Below are 20,390 nucleotides of genomic sequence, written 5' to 3' on the forward strand. Positions count from 1 at the left end.
TGATGTCCTAGACTACATGACTATAAATCTATGAAAATTCTACTTTAGATTTCCCAATGCATTCAAAGTCAATGGTCATCTCTTGAATGTCTAAGTATAGTGCTAGCTCCCTCCTTAGAAAAAGTAAATCATATGACAACTTTGAGGCAAGTAGGGAAATATTATAGCTTAAGAAGACCCTTGAAGATTTGTTTAGAACAACACATATCATCTATGTCTCTCCTAGTTAACAATACATCTACTATCAAAATGACAAAATGTACAATCTTTTACAATTAGATCAAATACAAACACAAAGTTCCTTTTAATTCAACATAATGTAAAAAAAAATAGTGTACATCTCAAGTATCATCCAACTACAAAACAAACATCAAATATTCTTACAAAAGTGCTTGGACAAGTTGATTTTGAGTTGTCATGAATGTTTGGTTTAACAACCCCTTTAGATTAGGGTAGAATTTAAATATTAATCTTACAACAACATTGCATTTAGTTTTGGTGCCTTTCTTTTTTCAATTTATTTGTGGTAGTTAAACTGTTCTTAATTGTAATATAAATAAGATTGTAAATAACAATATATTCCATTTTGTTATGGTTTTTTAATCGCTTTCCAAACTATTCAAATAATATGATTAAGGTCCCTTGTGACATTTCCATTCCATGTATAGAATATGAGGACACACAGATTATTAATGTTCTTGCCTAACATCATGAATATTTAAATATAATATATTTTTTAATTAGATTAGTTACAAACTCCTCAAACCATAATTTGGTTAAAGTAGATTTTTCTCAATTTAGAAAAATAAATTATAAATGTATTTAACTAGAAAATATGAAAAAAAAGACAACATTGCCATTACAAAAAGGTAATAAGAAAATATTTAATATAAACTAAGTGTTAAATATATTAACTTTTTGCTCTGCATTTATTGTCTTATATACATAGGAAAGCATTCTAGCTCAAAGTCAATCGTCAACTTTTTGTTAGAATGGATCGTTTATATATTCTTTACATTACACAACAATTGTTAAGCCAATATTGAGGATGCATCTTTTTTTTTGACTTCCGTATTTGTACTTCCATCATCTCTAGTTCATTGATAATTGCCTCAAATGGTGGTCTCTTGCTAGGATCCTTATCCCAGCATTTCCGAAGTAGCCTGCAAAAAAGGAGAAATCTTATATTCCCTTTAAAATTCAACAAGAAATAATACTAATGTATATTCCTTACAAACTAGAACGATTGTATCAGTGTGTGGTCCATGAAATTTGTAGCAATCACAAGCTATTACGCACTCTTTAATTTCTTTAGTATAGTAAGATGCCATGAGTGCTGGTCTATGATTCTCGTTTGCACGCCTTTCTGCTAATACTTGGGGATGTTCATATCTATTTGAAGGTCCTCCCTCAAACATCTAGAACACAAATTACACATAATTGAATCAAAATTGTTAAGCAACATCATTTTTTGGTTGTAAACAATAATATGAAATTTTCATTTATTTTCTATTAGATTCAATGAGGCTTACACCATCTATAGAACTCTCCTGATCTAAAGAACTATCTACTTATAATAAAATGTACGTTGTCTGTAAAGCCATCTACTCATAATGAACTTATTCATACAAGCGAAGATGATTTCTCATCATATCAATTCTGTTCATTGGAGGGCAAAATACAAACTGGCATTCGTTTGTTAAAATACCATATCCGATTTGTTGAAAATGGAGTTTCGTCAGGCTCCAAGAGTATCAATCAACAAGGAAAATTACATCTACACTATTCATTCGCAAAAGAAAAATAACTGTAAAATGATTGTTGCTACGAATTTGTTCATACAAACCCCTAGGAGATGGGGTTAAGATTCTACAATATGATTATATTGAACAAGTCTAACAATACCAGGTTACATATTATTAAATGGGAATTCTTAATAATAGGAAAGGTGGAAAAACTTGGAAATATGAGGTAATGAAATCCTTTATTATTAGGTTGACTCGTTGAATTTCAGTGGAGCTGCCAAAGGAACCCTTGGTCATGTGAGGGTATCATTGCCAAAAAACCCTGGCAATTCATGAGGTCATTCAGTAGATGGAAGATTTGTAACGATGTTGGATACAATGTAGCATTGTATGAAGAGTATGGTAGGACATATGATGAAACAAAACATGGCAAAGGTCAGTTCTGCCCAAGGAGTTAATGGATGACTGAAAATTTCATACTATTAAAATGGAGGCAGAACCCACCCTTTCTGCTATGAATGTAAACGAAGTGCTGGTGGATGGTTCTGAGTCCTGACCAAGTGGCGGTGGAAGACCAGGAGTAGAGGAAGCCGCATGCACAATTGCACTTTACTGCCTTGTCTGTAAGCATAATTGACAGTCAATTTCTGATTCCAGTTCAGTTTTTGCTTTATCAGACTCTGGTCAATTTGGGTCTGATACTGTAGTCTATGTCAGTATCCTGTGGCCCGAACGCTATGTACTGTTACCATCAAGGCACATATTGGAAGTGGTGCTGCAAAAGAAATATATAGTATAACTGCATGCTATAATTATAAACACTGAAGTTACCATAGGCATAATTTGCTTGTTTTGTAATGTTGCGTTCTCTCCTGGATTAGGTGGCTATAACAAAACCCAAGAGGTTTTGATTGTGATTTTCTATCTAAGCAAGGATGTTAGTCCTTTTTTAAATAACCTGTCCAAAACTGATATAAAAAGGAATAAATAGAGGCAGAAATAGGTCAAACTAATGGGAGAACACAAGGTCACATCTTATTGTTCCCAACAGGGATCTCTATGATACCATGTTTGTGAAATCAAGGTAGTGGAGAGAAATTATTATCAATTCATACAAAGAAATGTGGCAATGAAAATGAACAAGGAAGTAATCCATATGCATTGTGTTCAACGGTAATGGGTGCTTACTTCAATGAGACCCAGGTTACAATATTGTGGATACGTTCCCAACCTAAATCTAATGGAATACCTTGTATTATTACTTGTTCTTTGTAGACAGACAATTGATTATATGAAATTGGAGAATGTAAAGAAATCGTTACATAATATACAAAGGTCAAAGATGTTTCCTGTTGGAAATTATTGTTTAAACACCACATTTTCCTTTTCTACGTTGAAGAAGACTCTGAGATAGATAGTCTAGGGGTCTCGATGAGATCTACATGGAGAAAGGGAAGTTTACTGAGGCAGTTCTGCTCTTGTATGGAATTACCGCTTGATGAGCATTCCTGTTTCTGTAACTTAATCTAAGTTGACATCAATCAGAGGGATTTATTGAAGATGGAAATCATTGGGTTGATTCTTTTCCTTTACCTTACTAAGCAGCTATTGGGCATGAAAACCATAATTGTTCATACTTCATATATCGTATTTAGATGTTGTGGCCATATGCCCAAGAGTCTCAAATCAAACATACCTCTTGCACTATGAAAGCAAAAGAGAAGACATCTATACTCTTGTCATAATTTTCTTCACGATAAATCTCAGGAGCCATGTATCGATCTGCCAGATTAACCAATGGACTAAATTCAGTTCATGACATTCAAGATGTAAAGCACAAATATAAGACTTACCATGCACCAAGACTAAGAAGAGATAGTAGATTTATAGCCTAAGATTATGACTAGAGAAACTCCTACATGAGCCTGTCCCGCCAGTCATTTTAACAGGCTCTGCAACATTCTTATCTTGAACTATCCTGCTCAACCCAAAATCAGTAACTTTCAAATGCCCTTCCTCATCCTGCAAAACATTCCTATTTAAACAAACAAAAGAAAAGGAATTAAATTAATACAAGAACTCTAAAAGTAGCTAATAACTCTAGAAATTGTTACATTTGATTCAGGTGTAAAATCACTTAAAATAAAACTAAAACAGTTTTGCCAATACCTTGGTGTCAAATCGCGGTGTATGATTGGTGTTGGTTTATGTTGATGAAGATAATTCATCCCTCTGCAAAGAAATTGTCAATTCAATGAAAAACTATACATGAGAAAAGTTTTTCTTAAGCTATACCAGACTGTGTAAACGTAAAGGCACATTATAAACTTCAATTAGATTATTTAACCATCTATAGTTTTTCTTTTACACACTGGAATTTTTTTTAAAGTCGAGTACAGTACCAACGTGGAAAAACCCAACAAATCACATATTTTTCATAAACAAAGATCAGAGAAGAACTTTTATTGATAACAATTTCCAGGATCTGTGGTTTGTCTTGTTCCTTGCAGTCATTAATAAACTTCAAGAGGAGGAATGAAGGATATTAGCACCAGCATTGTGAAGAGTCATGTGTCAACCACCACATCTGCTGGCTACTTATTTATTACACCTCTTCATTTTTGTTATTAAAATTGCATTGAAAAGAGGATTCTCATTCTTACCTACTATACCAATCCTTTTCTTTTTGTTTGGTGAATTGAGGGAATATGCATGTATGTATATATATTGTAGAACACAAGATGCCACTGAGAGGGGGGGTGAATCAGTGGTTTCCAAACTTAGCCCTTTTAATCCTAAATGTGTGTACCGGTTAGTAGATCTAACACAAGGTGAATATACCGGTGAGATAGGGAGAAGGCCAAAATGCAAACACACACAAAAGGCACATCACTTAACATTGGATATACGAGGAAAACCCAACATGGGAAAAACCTCGGTGAGAAATGCTGCCGAAGTCTACTGCTCCAATCCAGCCTCACAATGAACAACATATTACAAAGTTTAGGCACCAACCCAAGGAGCACCAACCCTTGCACCAAGCTCCAACTCAGTGATTACAATGAAATATATCAATACAATAGTAATAACCTTGTTACAAATGAGCTTTGTAACTCTCACACATATCTTTGTTTGATGCTCTATGTTCTTTGCATCAGCTCTGCCGGATCTCCCTTCACTCTCCCTCTGACTTACCGGTAGAATCCTCTCTATGCTGGTTTTATCTCTTCACTGCTTCTCTGCTTCAGTCCTATCGGTTCAAACACTGTCGGTTAGGAGAATTGATAGACTCTGCAACTGCTTCACCGGTTGCCTCAACCCTTATTGGTTGAATCCTTTCTGTCACTATGCCTCTGCTCAACTTCTGCCTTGTTGGATTTTCTCTGAAACTCACTCATTGCTGCCTTCTTACCGGTTGGACACAACCAGTTAAACGATCTGTTAGTTTCTATGATAGCTCACTGGTCACTTTTGTTAGGTCCTGGAGACAACTGAGAGGGGGGGGGTGGGGGGTGTTGAATCAATTGTCTAATAAATTTAAACCAAAAACCAATTAACCAACTTAATGCTTAATACCGGTAAACCAGTTAAGTGTACCGGTAGACAGTGTTAACAGTAAATTGCTATACAGGTAGAGATTAATGCATGAAACATAAACATAGTCATCCACAACACATAACAACAATATTTGTACGTGGAAACCCTGTAAGGGGAAAAACCACGGTGGGAAACCTTAACCACAATTAGATGATACTACTGCAGATAGTAAGTGTACATAAATGGGGTGTGCACATGCAGAAAGGCCAACAGCCTAGAGCTCACTGCTCAATCACAAAATGGGAGTCACACTGACTACAGTTGGATGGTTAAATCCAATAAGAATGTACTGCACAAAATAGCATCTTCATATGCTGGATTCAGTACCGGTGTAATGCTGATATGCTTCTACAAAAACCTAGCTTCACCTTCAAATGATGTCTTCGTGTATACCTCTGCTTAATCTCGCATATACCTTCACACAATTCTTTTTCGCATTCCACATTCGATCTTACAAATAAGATCTTACATTTATACCATAACCTAAGACCAATTTTAGTAGGTTGGCTCTACAAGATATTACAATAAAAAACATTTTACATACAATATAATATTCGATGCAATAACCGATTAAACATGTCGGCTTAATGCATTTACAACAATAATAAATCATCTCCATAGTGTGCCATGCTGAACTGGAAAAGATAAACCTGCCGGTGTAACCCTAGATAACCCTGGACCTATTTTACCGGTAAAAGCAAATATGCAAATATGAATATACCAATGATTAATTCTTCAAAACAAAGTGTCCACACGATGTCTTCGACATTACCAAGTGTCTTCCATATCATTCCAAGTGCCGGTGAACATTATATCCTGTCGGTGAACCATATACCAGTAACTGTGCAATAGTTACTTGCTTGCCGATGAATGTTGCTGGATTTCCAAAGTGCTAGTGTTTTAGTAGGTGTTGACATCAATGACAAAACCATACCAAAATACCAACAACTTTAACCTCACCGGTTAAACCCTCTTACCAGTTCTCTCAAGCACTCAGTCACTATGATCTTCTGTAGATTACACTTTGACTAATCAACTCTCTGCTGCACTCTCACACTTTGATTTTCAATATCCAGCTCCTTATCATCTAGCAGCATCAATCACTTAGGTCTTCTACCTGCATATTTATAGCCAAGCTTTCCCGCCAAAACGGAGAATCAAATCTTGGCACACAAGGGTTCCTTCCACTGATTGTGGACAGTAACAAATCATATTTGATCTGCATGGGCATTGACGACTTGCAAGCAATCACACATCACTGCCAATCTCGTTGCTTCCAATACACGTTTGCTATATTTAGCAACCAGGCAAACTGATCATCGACCTGCATTTGCCAATCACATCAAGTGATCTCTTGGTTGCCTTCACTAGATCCGATTTGCACTTGGATATCCTGCATTGATCGTTGCAACACAAACGTCAACCATCTGATCTGCCTCGAGCCGCACCCTTCTGCTCTTGACCTGTGATTTATGCAATTGACATTAATGTCGACCAATCACCAACTACCTCACCAAAACACTCTTCACTGACTACTGCATGTTTGACACTTGGAGTCCATGTGTCCTCTTTGTCCGCATCCACCTCAGCTCAGTCACTTGTGTCAGTTTAGACTTAGTCACTGACCACAACACACAACCGGTATACTTCATACTACCGGTCCATCTTACCTTGCCGGTTATACACTAACCGGTAAACCTTCATGCCATGCTTTTCTCTTGTTCTGCCGGTGGGATCACATTAGCCCGGTCACTAAAACAAGACACATGTCCAGAGTGAGTCACCATACACATCTTCATCTGGTGAGAGCCTTTCACCTATGCCTCTTTGGTCTCTTGTCGGTTGACATCCTTACCGATTGACACTAGCATGTCAACAATCTTCAATGCACACATTCTATCATACCGGTGGCATGACAACAAAGACATCAATCAACAACGGGGATCTTTGTTGATATCATCATTTTGGTAATTGCATGTTAGCAACTGCTAAACCTTACCTCATCTTCATTAGACCGGTTCTCCTCTCAACTGGTTTGTCAAAGTGACAAACTCATCACTTATTTACTCTTCCTTCTCTGTCCCAGTAACTCATCATGCCTTGTCTTGCTGATCCAGTGCACATCTTTGGTTTCACATGTTGGAGGCTTCTAATTTCACTTTGGTCATCCAGTATGTGTCTTCAACCACCTAGCTTCAACTTCTCTGACTGTCTTATCTCGGAGGGTTATGATGCATTCCATGCATGTTGTGAGATAAGCTCAGTATGACCACTTACCGGTGGGAGTAGATGGATTGAAGCACTTAGCCTGCTGAACATTTGGTGAAAACCAGTTGACCTTCCTTACTATCTTGCTGCAACACAATCTCTGTCAGTTTTCTCCTTAATCTGTGACAACATCTTAACCGGTGGGACACCTGTTGAATATCATCAATCAAACTGCATACCGGTTGTCTACCTGTTGACGTGTATTTTGTACACTATCAAACACAGAATAAAATACCCAAGGGTACCTTATCCTCTCTTGAGTAAAGCCTCTGAATGCTGAAGATATCCTGAAAAGGATCAATTAGGGTGACTTCAAGGTTCTTCGATGTAGGATCTCTACGTGTGGATAAGCTCTCTGTGGTATGATGTGATTTGCTGGAATCACAAGGGGACTTACACTTGATGACTGAACTTCTGATTTGCTTTGAACATTGCTGGAACACAGGATTTTACTAGCTTTGACTTGAAAAAAGGAAAAAAGATGAGGGCGAGGAAAGGATCTAATCCTAACACTAAGAATGTAAGAGCAATGAATGATCTTTGATGAAATTCTAACTAAGTCTTGTTTTGACATCCCAAGACCATCTCCACAAGGTTAGTGCGATCTTCGAAGGAAAGCTTTATGATGTTCAAATCATCACTGCAGGCATAGACACCATCAGGCTGATGCATATCAATGAAGAAGCGACAATTGAAGTTAAGCTTAAGCTGAGTGATTCTAGTTGACTACACAAGGCAAGTCTGCAATCAACAAACTGCTAGTAGTATGGATATACGAATTTCACCATCAATCAAGCACATTTCTTCCATTCATCTAATCATCTACCATCTAAGATTGAAGATTCGACAAGAAACCATGCATATTGCAAGAAACGACACACTTCACCATTACTTCAATGAAAATGGAGTTTGTTTACAATCAATGGCAACAATTTCTTGCCTTGTCCTCCTATTCTACTCTAATTGCTAGACTAATTCGCCATTCTAACTACTGACTCTCTATCTTCTATTCTGTTCTCCTTTTTAACTCCTTCTAACTGCCTTTACAAATGAAGAGCCGGGGCTTATATAGTGCCCACAATACAACTCGATGGCTAAGATCAATTTGAGATCAATGGCCAAGATTCAATAATTAAAACCTTAATTAGGGTTTGTTACAACCATTACATAACATTTAATGCTTGACCAATGATAAAATTACATCCTTAGGACACATGTCTTCTCTGGAAAAATCGACCAATAGATAGCTGGGGTAGGTACATAGAAGTTTGTGCCACCTTCCATGAGTTAGGTACATTGAATCTGGACATGTTGAGGTCGACCAATCCGACTGGAGGAGTGATGGCTGGGATGCCAACTCATCTGACACTTGGTTGATGTCAAATTGATGTTGCTGGGAAGCTAGCTTTAATTGACTCTTCTAAAACTATCTGCTTCTTCAACGAACCCTTTGCTCTGACTTCTTGTGTCCTTGATTTGCAGGATGATGATGTACCCCGCCTTGGAATACTGGACTGGAAGAGGTTGCCCTTATCCTGATGATGCTGGATCGAAGAAGGTCGTCCTTGTCGATGCTAGGCTGGAGGAGCTCGTCCTTGATCTGGCTTGATTTTCCAACTCCGGGATCTCCATTTAATGCCTACACAACATTTCACAATTAGTATTATATCTTGAAGTGTAGAAATTAGGAAGATAAAAGATATTAATTAGGAAACTTCATGATAAATCTTGAGTTATCATTTCCTAATTAATCATGCAATACTTAGACTTTTCTAAAAAATGTCTAAAAATCAAACCTTGAACAAGGGTGTTAAGATGATTTTGCCATACCTCCTCTTGAGTATTAAACTCTAAGAAATGATGTAAAAAAAAAAAAAGATTTCGCTAGGCAAAGTGTAGATCAAAGCCTTCTCTTGAACAAATTGCGCCTCCTCTAGCTTGGAAAAGAATAAACTCCACTAGCCTCTTCAAAAATCTGGAAATTCGCCTTCAAATACCTTCAAAAAATCTAGAAATTATCCTCCAATCTAGCAAGAAATTCGCCTCTCCAATAGCCTTCAAGATGAATTTTGCCCTCCTTAGTCGCCACAACTAGTAGAAATTCGCTGCACTCTAGCTAGATTTCGCACCTTCAATTAGCTCTCCAAATTCACACTTGAAAGGATGATTGAATGATTCGAATTGTGAAAAAACACCTCCAATATATAGAGCGCTCACCTTCCACTTACCCATGAGGCCGACCTAGCAATAAAAGGTGAAATAATAAATAAAACCTCAAAAGGAGTAGGCCGACTTGTCAAATAAAAGCAAAATAATGCCTTGTGCACTCCACATTTAATTTTAATTTAATAAAAATTAATTTTAAATGCCTCCAAGGGAATTTTTATTAATTTCAAGGCTTAAAAATTAATTTATTAAATTAAAAATGCCTTAATTTAATGCGAATTTGATTCAATATCTCCAAAGGCCTCAAAATTAAAATATCAACGCTCAAATGATGTGAAAATGAAGGACATCACCAATTTCGCCCTGGACCCTTGGTGAGGGACAGGAGCGACTTTTCACTTTTGCTCTCAATCCTTCATCCTTTTATTTGTTGATTCTCGTTGTGGGGTAAGTAATGATCTCTCTCATCCATTCCATACACGTTTAGCTTGCTCTTTGCAAGGCAAAATAGGTGTTTCAAAAACTTTCGCTCTGGTCCTCCAGTGAGGGACAGGGGCGACTTTTGCATTTTAGCCTAGGATTAGCAAACTTTGAAGTCAAATCTTTGTTCACCATGCTTTAGAAGACCCTTTCCACCCTTGTACAACCTTGCCTCAACGTAATCTTGGAGGGAAGTTATTGGTTTTGAAAAAATCGCCCTGGATCCTTGGAGAGGGACAGGAGCGCTTTTGAGTCCTTTGTGCAAATTCTTGATCGCTTCAATCTTCAAATTACCCTCAAGGCGTAGAACATCACACTTCACTCCCTCTTGAATCTTGGAAACGAAAATATCATCTCAAAATGTAAGGTAAATGGGCATACTTGGAAATTTTGCTCTGGTCCCTTGGAGATGACAGGAGCGAATTTGCAAATTGTCATCAAAATTTGTAATCATAGCATCTTAATTCCACCTCAAGGCATTTCAAACATCATTTCAAACTTGCACCTTGGCTTAGATTTGTCCAAACTTGGCGAGAAGTGCTAGATGTTAGGTTTTTCGCCCTGGTCCTTCAGTGAGGGACAGGAGCGATTTTGTAATTTCAAGCTTATCTGTCCTTTGCTAGCCCTCCAAATTATCTTCAACGGGTGAAACACACCTACTTCCATTCATTTCAATCACAAAACTTGTTTTGTCCTTGCAAGAAAATTGCACTTTTGGAAAATCGCTCTGGACCTTGATCAAGGGACAGGAGTGCCTTTTGTCATTTGGGTTGTTTTCCTTGTTTGTGGACCATTCAAATTGTATTCAACGCACAAATCATGTTTTCCTTGATTTCTTCAAATCATAAAATCATTTTGATCTTGCAAAAATAGTGCAAATTTGAAATTCAAGCTCCAGTCCTTCAGTGAGGGACAAGAGCGAATTTTGCCTTCTAGGCCAAAATGCTTCATCTTTCATCATGAAATGTCTTTGCTAGGGAAGATTTCATCTTGTTACATGCCATGAATTAGAGTTCAAGTCCAAGAAAGGTCTAAAAATGTGTCTATAAAGAAAATCGCTCTGGTCCTTCAGTGATGGACAGGAGCGAAATTACCCTTCTAGGCAAAACTCCATCATTTCATTGCTTTAATCAAATCTGGATGCTTTATCACGTTCATTTCGTCCTCCACCACGCCTTTGATGTTTCAATTTGACCAAACAAGGTTAGGAATGACTTCAATAAGCTTTTTCGCCCTGGACCCTTGGTGAGGGATGGGAGCGATTCGCCTTGGACCTCCTGTGAGGGTCAGGAGCGAAATTCGCTCTGGATCCTCAGTGAAGGACAGGAGCGAAATTTGACTTTTTGAACTCTCTATCAGGATAATTTTTATGGAATATAACATTTAAGTATAAGAAATTCTTTCTTATACTTTAAGTTATATTCCATATATACTTTCAGGATGTTTGAGAGTGGTTTCAGACCTCCAGGAGTTATATTGCAAAATCTAGTTTTTGGAGGTTTTTCAATTTCCAGACTTAGTCAAATTTCAGGATCAGGACTTTCAGACTTAGCCAAATTTCAGGATCAGGACATCACTCAAGCAGGACTTGCTATCCATGTGATCCCCTTGGCGACACTCAAAATGCAAAGGCTAACAGACAAAACCCTAAAAACAAACCCTAAAAAGCAAAAAAAAAAGCAGGGGTCCCTATTTGCAATGGGGCGATGTGTGAAAACATCACAACACTACCCTTCTTCATTAGCTCACCTTGCTTTCTTACCGGTCACATGCTTAGCAGTTGGCAACAACATACTTCCAAACCATCACTTACCGGTTGTCATACCATACCGGTCTCCAATACTTACTGGTCAACATCCCATACCGATTGACATCAATGACAACACAATCCGGTTGACATATGTATATATATCAATGTTCCACGGAGTTTCTTGATTGGGGGGTAGGGGGACGCAAGGATGGGTTTCGGGGATGGGGGGACCAAGGGCCTAAATTTGGGGACAGTGAGGGCACATTGGTGGTGTTGATATAAAAAATAGAGGTGAATTGAAATCTTCAAGGTAAAATCTACAATATAACATCTCTAGGAGTGTCCCATGAAAGGCCAGCTAGTTTTCATGAAGTTAAAGGTTACAATCAGTATGTAACGACATGTGACATATAGCAAGCGACCCAACGGTGTCCCCACTAGAGGTGGTGGAACTGATGGTGATGTGGGGGGGTGTTTCCCCCAAGTCCCCAAGTCTTGGAAATGTCCCCCTATAGGAGACATGGTTTTTTTTTGGGGGAACGCATCTCCGTTTTTTCATATATATATATATATGTGTGTGTGTGTGTGTGTGTGTGTGTGTTCAAAATTGGAACCGGGGTATATTTACAAAATCTCTTATCAGATGTATATTTACAATATATGCAACTCTTCTTGAAAATCTGAGCATACATAATTTAAAACAATTTATTTGCTATAAATCGAATTTCTATATTTTGTATGCTATAGGTTGTATAAAAACTATCTACTAAACCAAGTTGGTTGAGCTCAAAACTTCAGTATCTTCAACCTTTATAAATTTGGGAGAAACCGTACCATCCAGACTCTTTACCAAGCCCACCATGTAAATGAGAGATCAGATGGCCTTGGCTGCCTTGTCTGCATTGAACTGTTTTGATAGTTGCAGGTGATTTTGAATGGAGATGACAACTGCATTATGTCCATTTAGGAGAGTAATTCCCCTCATTGTGCTTAAAAACACTATATGTTGCTAATTGCCCCCACCAACGCTTGGGAAATGTGTTTCTGATCTCTGAAATTGCCCATAGAAAGCAGGCCCCTGAATTTGTATCTACAACTTGAAGTGAACCACTTGAGAAAGGCACAACCACATCCACTGCTCTATAATGTCCCCTTCCTAGCCAGTGGAGTTAGTGGACCTTTAGCCAATTCAGTTGGTTCCCGTAGGCTATTGGGTTAGGGTTAGGGAACCTTGGAGGCAATTAATTTGGCATTTTGGCAGTATTTGATGGTCAGTTGAGATCAGAGTTCCATGACTCACGGCGAGTCAGCGGGCCGGGTGACCCCTGCCGGGTCACGGTGACCCTGACCCGAGCTCGGACGGGTCAGGGGGTGTGACTCCCCTGACTTGCCGAGTCAATGAGTCACTCCTTGATTCGCCGAGTCCGAGGGTCGTGACCCGACCGACGTCACTTAAAAAAGTGCAGTAAAAAAAATAGAAAAAACATAACATTTTTTAATGATTTTTTTTGCGAAATAGATTGTCTGTGGAGAGGTTGAATGATCTAGTCTTTGTTCATTACAACCTCCGTCTCAGGATTAGATAGATTTTGGACACTGACTCCTCTCCGATCACTCTAGAGGAAGTCGACCCCGAGTTCGATTGGCTCACTAAGTCCACCGATCCAATCTTCATTGATGAGGACCTTGAGTGGGTTGACCAGGCATACGAGAGGCTGAGGCTGTGGCTATGGCAGAGGAGGATAGAGAACGATCAGGCACAACACCTATGGCTACTTAGACTGGCACATCACAGGTAGAGACTATGGCTGCTCAGTCATCCAGGACCTACCTTAGACGCCTTTCTAGGAGGCAGATAGATGAGGTTGAGCCAGAGCCTGAGCCATAGACTTGTTTTTGTTTACACTTTACAGTTACATATATGTTTGGGAGCATTTGAAGTCATGGATTTTATACACATTGGACAACATTTATAACTCTATATATCTATGTTTTCTAATTCCTTCAGCTACAATTTACATTTCTACCAATGTGATGGATGTATATTTATGTATGTGATCAAATTCGCTTCTATTTGATGATGTTATAGTGTCTTTAAGCTTAATTCAATAATGGGTGTATGAAACAAGTTTTAAATCATTAAAAATCTCTAAATTTCAAGGGTTTTCTTATTTTGCCAAGTCGTTGCCGAGTCAGAGTCTAGGAACTTTGGTTGAGATCTCATTGGAATTATGAGCAAGAAGCCTTCTTCTAGAATGTTTTTGGGATAGTTTTCCAGTACTTACTATTTTTAGGAAGTCGGTTTCGAACACTAATTGGGTTAGTTGGTGGGGTTACTATTCTTAGAATTGTTTGTGGGACCAGTTTTGAAGACTATCTCGGCATTTTATGTAGTTCAAGGGTTTTAAATTAAATAACAATAAAGTTATTAATTCATAAAGTTAAATTAAAGATTTAACTTTATCATTAATTTAATTAAATTAATTAAAGACTAGAGGGGGGCAATTATAAAGTGAAAGTGACTTATTATTAATATATGTCCCTTCATATTTAAAGAGACATGGGAGAATTAAAAGAAGACTTTTATAAAATAATGTGGGCCTCATGAAGGGGTTCGAAGCTCTTGAGGAAAGTATAAAAAGGCATTTTGAGGAGTGATTTGGATATGTTTAGTTTTGATATTGGATATTGTTATTTCTTTTGGGGAAGATTGCTTTCTTGGTTTGTAAGGACGGAAACCCTTGTAGGCAACATTCTCTACATAGTTGAAAGACAACATCTAGAGAATTTCTCGGGGTTTAATTTAGGAAACACATTGGAGCTTCATGGAGGATTTATTGATACAAAAAATCAGTTTATAGCTACTGCTTTTGGGGAGATATCATTTAGTTGCAGATCATGAGTTTGAGGAGGGAGTTTTTAGTGGATTTTCCTTGCATTGTCCGGCTCTACCTCTCCTATGTTGGTCGTACACCTCCAAAGGTTGGACATGCACTCCTTGCTGGGCATCTAGGGGTTTGAGGGATGATATCTTGCTGTTTTGGGACGTCTTGGACCTGCACAACCCTTCCTATCTTCAGAATAGATGGAGCCAATATTGAAGGTTGACATCCATTTCATAGTTCCATTTTGGTGTATTTTGTGACTAGCTCAAGCTAGACAAGTGTTGCATTTTCTGGGTATGTTGGATTTAGATATGTAATGTATATTTATGAACAGGGCTGCATATTACACATTCCATCCAAACCCCACAATGCTTTTCTCTAATATAATGGTGAGCAAATGCTTTTCACATATTTTTGTCTATCACAATATCCAACAAATTCAAGATGAACATTGAGGATAAGTCTGAGTTCACCGTACCTTTGGGGTGTAGATAGGTTGTTAGTGTCATTGGAGAGTAAATACTGGTTCTGTTTTCAAACTTAGCTGAGTTATAGGGGGAGTGCTAGTTGAGGTGTAAGAAACCTAGGGGGTTCCCAATTCTCCCGGTTATAAAGAGGACCTGAAATCTTCTTAGAAACTAACCTATGCAAACAGTGAAGCTTCACATGTATGTGTTTGGTGCAAGCATAAAAAACACGATTCCTCATCTTGAATCTTAACAGAACTTTGGTTGTCAATGCAAAGAGGAGTAGCAGCAAGCTGTGAACAACAAAGATTGTTCAAAATATGTTGTAAGAAAAAAATCTCACCAGAAGCATCCCAATGTAATGTCCCCTACTAAGTTTAGGCCTGTTTTAACCATAATTTATCTATTTCCACATACTTACGACTTAAACTAGATTGATTAGGAAACAATTCCATCTTAAAATAAACCAAATCTAATATTTTTATTTGTCTGATTTAGACATTGTGTATATTATATATATATAATCCTTATTTTGATTTGAACATATAAATAAACAAATAAAAGAATTATATTATATTATAAATCATTTATATATTTATTAGTTACCTATTTATTAATTACCTATTATCTAAATTAATAATACCACCACTGCCTAAAAAAACATTAAAAAACATTAATTATATTAGTGGCTGTAAGGGCAGATCTGACATGCATCAGATCTGGTCTACCACTGTATGTGAAATCAAGAATGACTATCATACGTGTTGCAGTCTATATTAATATTACTATTAAATTCTGCATAAAAGCATTATCATATTTCATATATTAAGCATACGTATTAAGCCATCCCCATGCATACTGCCAAGAACAAAGATGTTTACTGCCTGTAACTTAATAACAATTCTGATCTGATCTGATTGTTGGCTGCCAGATAATATATATTCCCTTGACTCAGCCTTTTTTTTTGACTTTTTTAATTCTCCCATATCTTCCATATATATACCTTGATGTCTTAATGGAGGCACCTCTTGGAAAGTAGTTGCCCTCTTAGCAATGATGTGTCTCTTCACATTGGATCTATTCATAACCAATCGTTATCTTCTCTAATTGTTATGTTGATGCTTTTCTAATGGATATCGGTACTAATGTCTCTTTAACGATTTACATTCTGCTCTGATTAGCTTTCCCGGACATATCCTCTCCTAGGAAGCACTGATGATTGCAGTTTTGATTGCCAGTGATACTACTCGACCCTTTTAGTGAGCACCATGCTATATTCATTAACTTTTATATCTTTTTTCCATATTATCCCCCCCTGGAGATGAGAATTGGTCTTCAAATATATCTTGGAACGGTTGTGTCCCCTTGTTTGGTAATAAACATACCCCTTTCTTGATCGCACCTATACACAAATTGTGTTTTTTGATTGTTAAACAATTATTTAGATGATTAATCGCACCCTTTGTAATTGGTTGTTACTTGATTAATATAAGCATTTATTTGATTATCTAACCGATGGAATTGATATGTCTTAATTGGTATAGTTCGATGTCTCTCTTCAATCGATACTAGTGTTGATAATTCCAGTGGATTGACCAACTGTATTTTACTGGTCTTCACAGCAATATGGCCTTCTTTGACATCATGCATTGTTCTTGGTAACCTTGGGACCCATAGGATTCAAGGTCATTAAGATTCTCTCTGTTCTTACCATAGTGATAATAAAGAATGTATGGCATAATGTTATGAATGGTAGATATGATATCTTATTGCTCTCTTAATATTCTGTCACTATTCTCCACAGTAAAATCTCTATATTAATTATAATAAGGGAGTATAACATCAGTTAGCAATATTAAGTATATAAATTATGTTTATAATATAATAGTAATTTTTTTTTTATTTGAACACGTGGAGCTGGAGGGCGTGTCATGCCAGCATCGCCAGTCACGTTAAAAAGTTTACCAAGCATTATTTTAAAAAAAATAAAATAAAAATTATTTGAATATTTCAAGAATATCATTAGAAAAAAATATTAATTAAATAATAATATTTAACAAATAAATAAATTTCAAATAATCATTCGTTGTTAATTATTATATTAATTAATAATAATAATTGCTTCATTTAGGGTATATATAACGATCAAGGATATTAGAATAATATCTTTATCTTTGTGTTATTAATGGTCATTTAAGTTGTTTATGATTGTTTCTTTCAGAAACATCATCTTTGTAACTCTATTTAAAGGAGCTTTGTCTCCTTGATTAATTGAACAACATCGATTCTTTGAAATCCATATGCTTTTGCATCTATATTATGGTATCAGTGCAGAAAGAAAAATTTTGTTTTTTCTAAAAATTTTCGAATGAAATTTTTCATCACTGAAAAAACAAATCTAGGGCCTGTGATTTTTTCAAAATTCGAAATTCAAATTTTTTTTTCTAAAGGGTTTTCTTTCAGGCAATTTTTTCTACTGTTCTTCGTGTTTTCTGTGGCGGATTTCTTTTTAACCAGACCTTCGTCCTGCGACGCCATTAATCCTCTGCGCGTGACAATTTTTTCCACCTACAAATTTTTTTTTGCAATTTTTGGATAGAAATCTGCATTTTCGATTAAGGTTTTTACCCTTCAAATAAAGTAGAATTTTTTTCCGATTGCAGATTATTGGTGAGTTTTTCGAGAGCTCAACTCAGTTGTTTTTAGAATTTTGTGGGTGCATCGTTTTCCATGCCTCAAATTTCGTGCCAGCAGATTTCAATTCTGATTTTAGATTCTTTTTGGGTTTTTTGCAAGGATTTCTGGGTTGTCTTCAGATTTTTTTGGTTCAGCTGTAAAATTTTCTCGAAATCTATGTCAACTGTACTTCATCTATTTTTTGAAGTCTGTACCTGTATCTGCCTCTATTTTCTGCATTGGAATTTGTGCCTAGACTTGTCTCAGTGCAATGAACCTCGTACCTCAGGTTTTGTGCACTTAGCATCTTCTCAGTACCTCGTTTTTCGTGCCTCAAAAAGTGTGAAGATAGCTTATGGGCATCGATGTTTGTTTCGGTTTTTAATATTTTTTTACCTAAAAAAAATTCTGATGGGTTTTAATATTTTTTTCCCTTAAAAAAGTCTCTGGGTTTTTAAATATTTTGTCCCTGTAAAAAAAATCATGGGAGGGTTTATGATTTTTTCCTCAAAAATTGTACTTTGCTGTAGTCTATTTTTAGTTGCGCCTGGAGTTGTTGTGCGAACATCTGCACTAGTCTCTTGTTTGCAGTCTATTTTCGGGCATCTTGCTTATCTGCAATAGTTTGGAGGGTTTGCCGATTTTTTCCTCAAAATCGTGACAGCTGTTCTTGGTGTGTCTTTGGTTACAGGGAGGGATAGTTCTCCAACATCAGGTTGGACAGTTGGTGTTGTTTTGGGTATCTCCAGAAGTTTTGTAGTTTCTGGGAGGGTCAGTGGCAGAATCATCTCAAGTGGCAGAGTTAGTGGCAAGCTCTTGTCTTTTGTTGCAACGTGTTCTGAGAAGAAGGGGGCAACCTTCTTCGTTATTTCTCTTGGTGGTTAGAACGATGACCATTAAGGGAGGGTATTAGAATAATATCTTTCTCTTTGTGTTATTAATGGTCATTTAAGTTGTTTCTAATTTCGCCTCTAGTTAATGATTGTTTCTTTTAAAAACATCATCTTTGTAACTCTATTTAAAGGAGCTTTGTCTCCTTGATTAATTGAACATCGATTCTTTGAAATCCATATGCTTTTGCATCTGTATTAAATGAGGGGATATGACAAAGTTCTTATGAAGACATGTATAAATCCTACATGACAATATCGACCTTTTTATGAAGAATTCAAGGCATAGGAGATTCATAAAGAAGGTACAACATTTCAATTCAACATTTATTTCGAGATCTAGCCTATGCCCTGCAAGGGTAAGCTCTCTTTTCTATTTTATTCATCATAGGGTTAATTCCAAACAGGTATGACCTAGACAAACCCCTTTCAACCCAACAACAATTTTCCTCTCTTGTGTGTGCAGGTGACTAGTTGAGAAGAGAAGGTATACAGATCCAAAAAGTACAAACAAACAAACAAGACCAAATTTTGAAGAAGCAGAAAACCCTAGACATTGACAATCACTGAATAGTGTCTGACATTTTTTCGACGAAATTTCAAGAGGAAATTTTGAGCAACATTTTGATCCCAAAACTGTTTCTAATACCAACACCTAACATCTTCAAGCCTAAGTCACCTAACACCAAAGTCCGACATTTCCGAGCTCAAATTTCAGACATGTTGAAGTGTGTTTTATGCACATACGAACACAAAATAAAATACCAAGGTATTTTATCTTCTCTTGAACAAAGTCTCTCAAATGCTATGCTTCGTGATCAAATGAGACAACTCCAAGGTTAGGAAATGTCAGGTCTTGACTCGTGGATAAACTCAATGGTTGATGTGATATGTTGGGATCACGAAGGGACTTACGTAATTGTTCGGATTGGTCTTAGCTGAGCTTATCATGAATAGGAATAGGGTGTGCTGATAACTTGCAATTTTGCAATGAAGTTCTGGAATCTATTCTAACAAGGATTTCTAAAAAAAGGCAAAAGGGAATAGGGTTCAAGAAATCTATTATAAAGCCTAAGAATGCAAGAAAGGATGAATGATTTAGAATCCTACTAGGCAAGGTCTCACCATCAAGTTGAACAATTTGACACAAGCTTAGTGCAATCATCTAAGGTATATTTCAAAGACGTTCAAATCATTACCATCAAACATTGATTACCATTCAAGTTAATGCATAAACAATGGAAGTATAACAATTGAAGTTAAGTGCGCATAAAATTCCAGTTGACCACGCAAGGCACACTTACAATCAACAAGAGGCTAGTGGTATGGATTAATGGATTCCACACAAATGCATTCACAAATTCCTTTCATCCAATCTAACAATACTTGAAAGCAAATTCTAATCTAAAATTCTAATCTAACTTGGAGGAATTGAGAACCTTCAATGCAAGACAACACTTAAACAA

The 20,390-nt window shown here is 36.9% G+C and overlaps 1 protein-coding gene across 2 annotated transcripts in view; it reads right to left on the reverse strand.

Moving 5' to 3' along the window:
* Window positions 1–881: 881 nt before the first annotated feature.
* Window positions 882–20,390, reverse strand: part of LOC131050086 (serine/threonine-protein kinase VIK) — a 244,225-nt gene continuing 224,716 nt past the window's right edge. Inside the window, exons 8-12 of one of the 2 annotated variants that reach the window (XM_057984222.2) lie at window positions 3,915–3,977; window positions 3,665–3,780; window positions 3,442–3,527; window positions 1,300–1,418; window positions 882–1,163 (exon numbers count right to left, since the gene is read on the reverse strand). In XM_057984222.2, coding sequence (XP_057840205.2) covers window positions 1,013–1,163; window positions 1,300–1,418; window positions 3,442–3,527; window positions 3,665–3,780; window positions 3,915–3,977 — 535 coding nt within the window. In that variant the 3' untranslated portion in view covers window positions 882–1,012. The remainder of the gene's footprint in view (window positions 1,164–1,299; window positions 1,419–3,441; window positions 3,528–3,664; window positions 3,781–3,914; window positions 3,978–20,390) is intronic. The other variant, XM_057984223.2, reaches the window with a different exon arrangement.

This window comes from Cryptomeria japonica, chromosome 8 (assembly GCF_030272615.1).
Source record: "Cryptomeria japonica chromosome 8, Sugi_1.0, whole genome shotgun sequence".
NCBI lineage: Eukaryota > Viridiplantae > Streptophyta > Pinopsida > Cupressales > Cupressaceae > Cryptomeria > Cryptomeria japonica.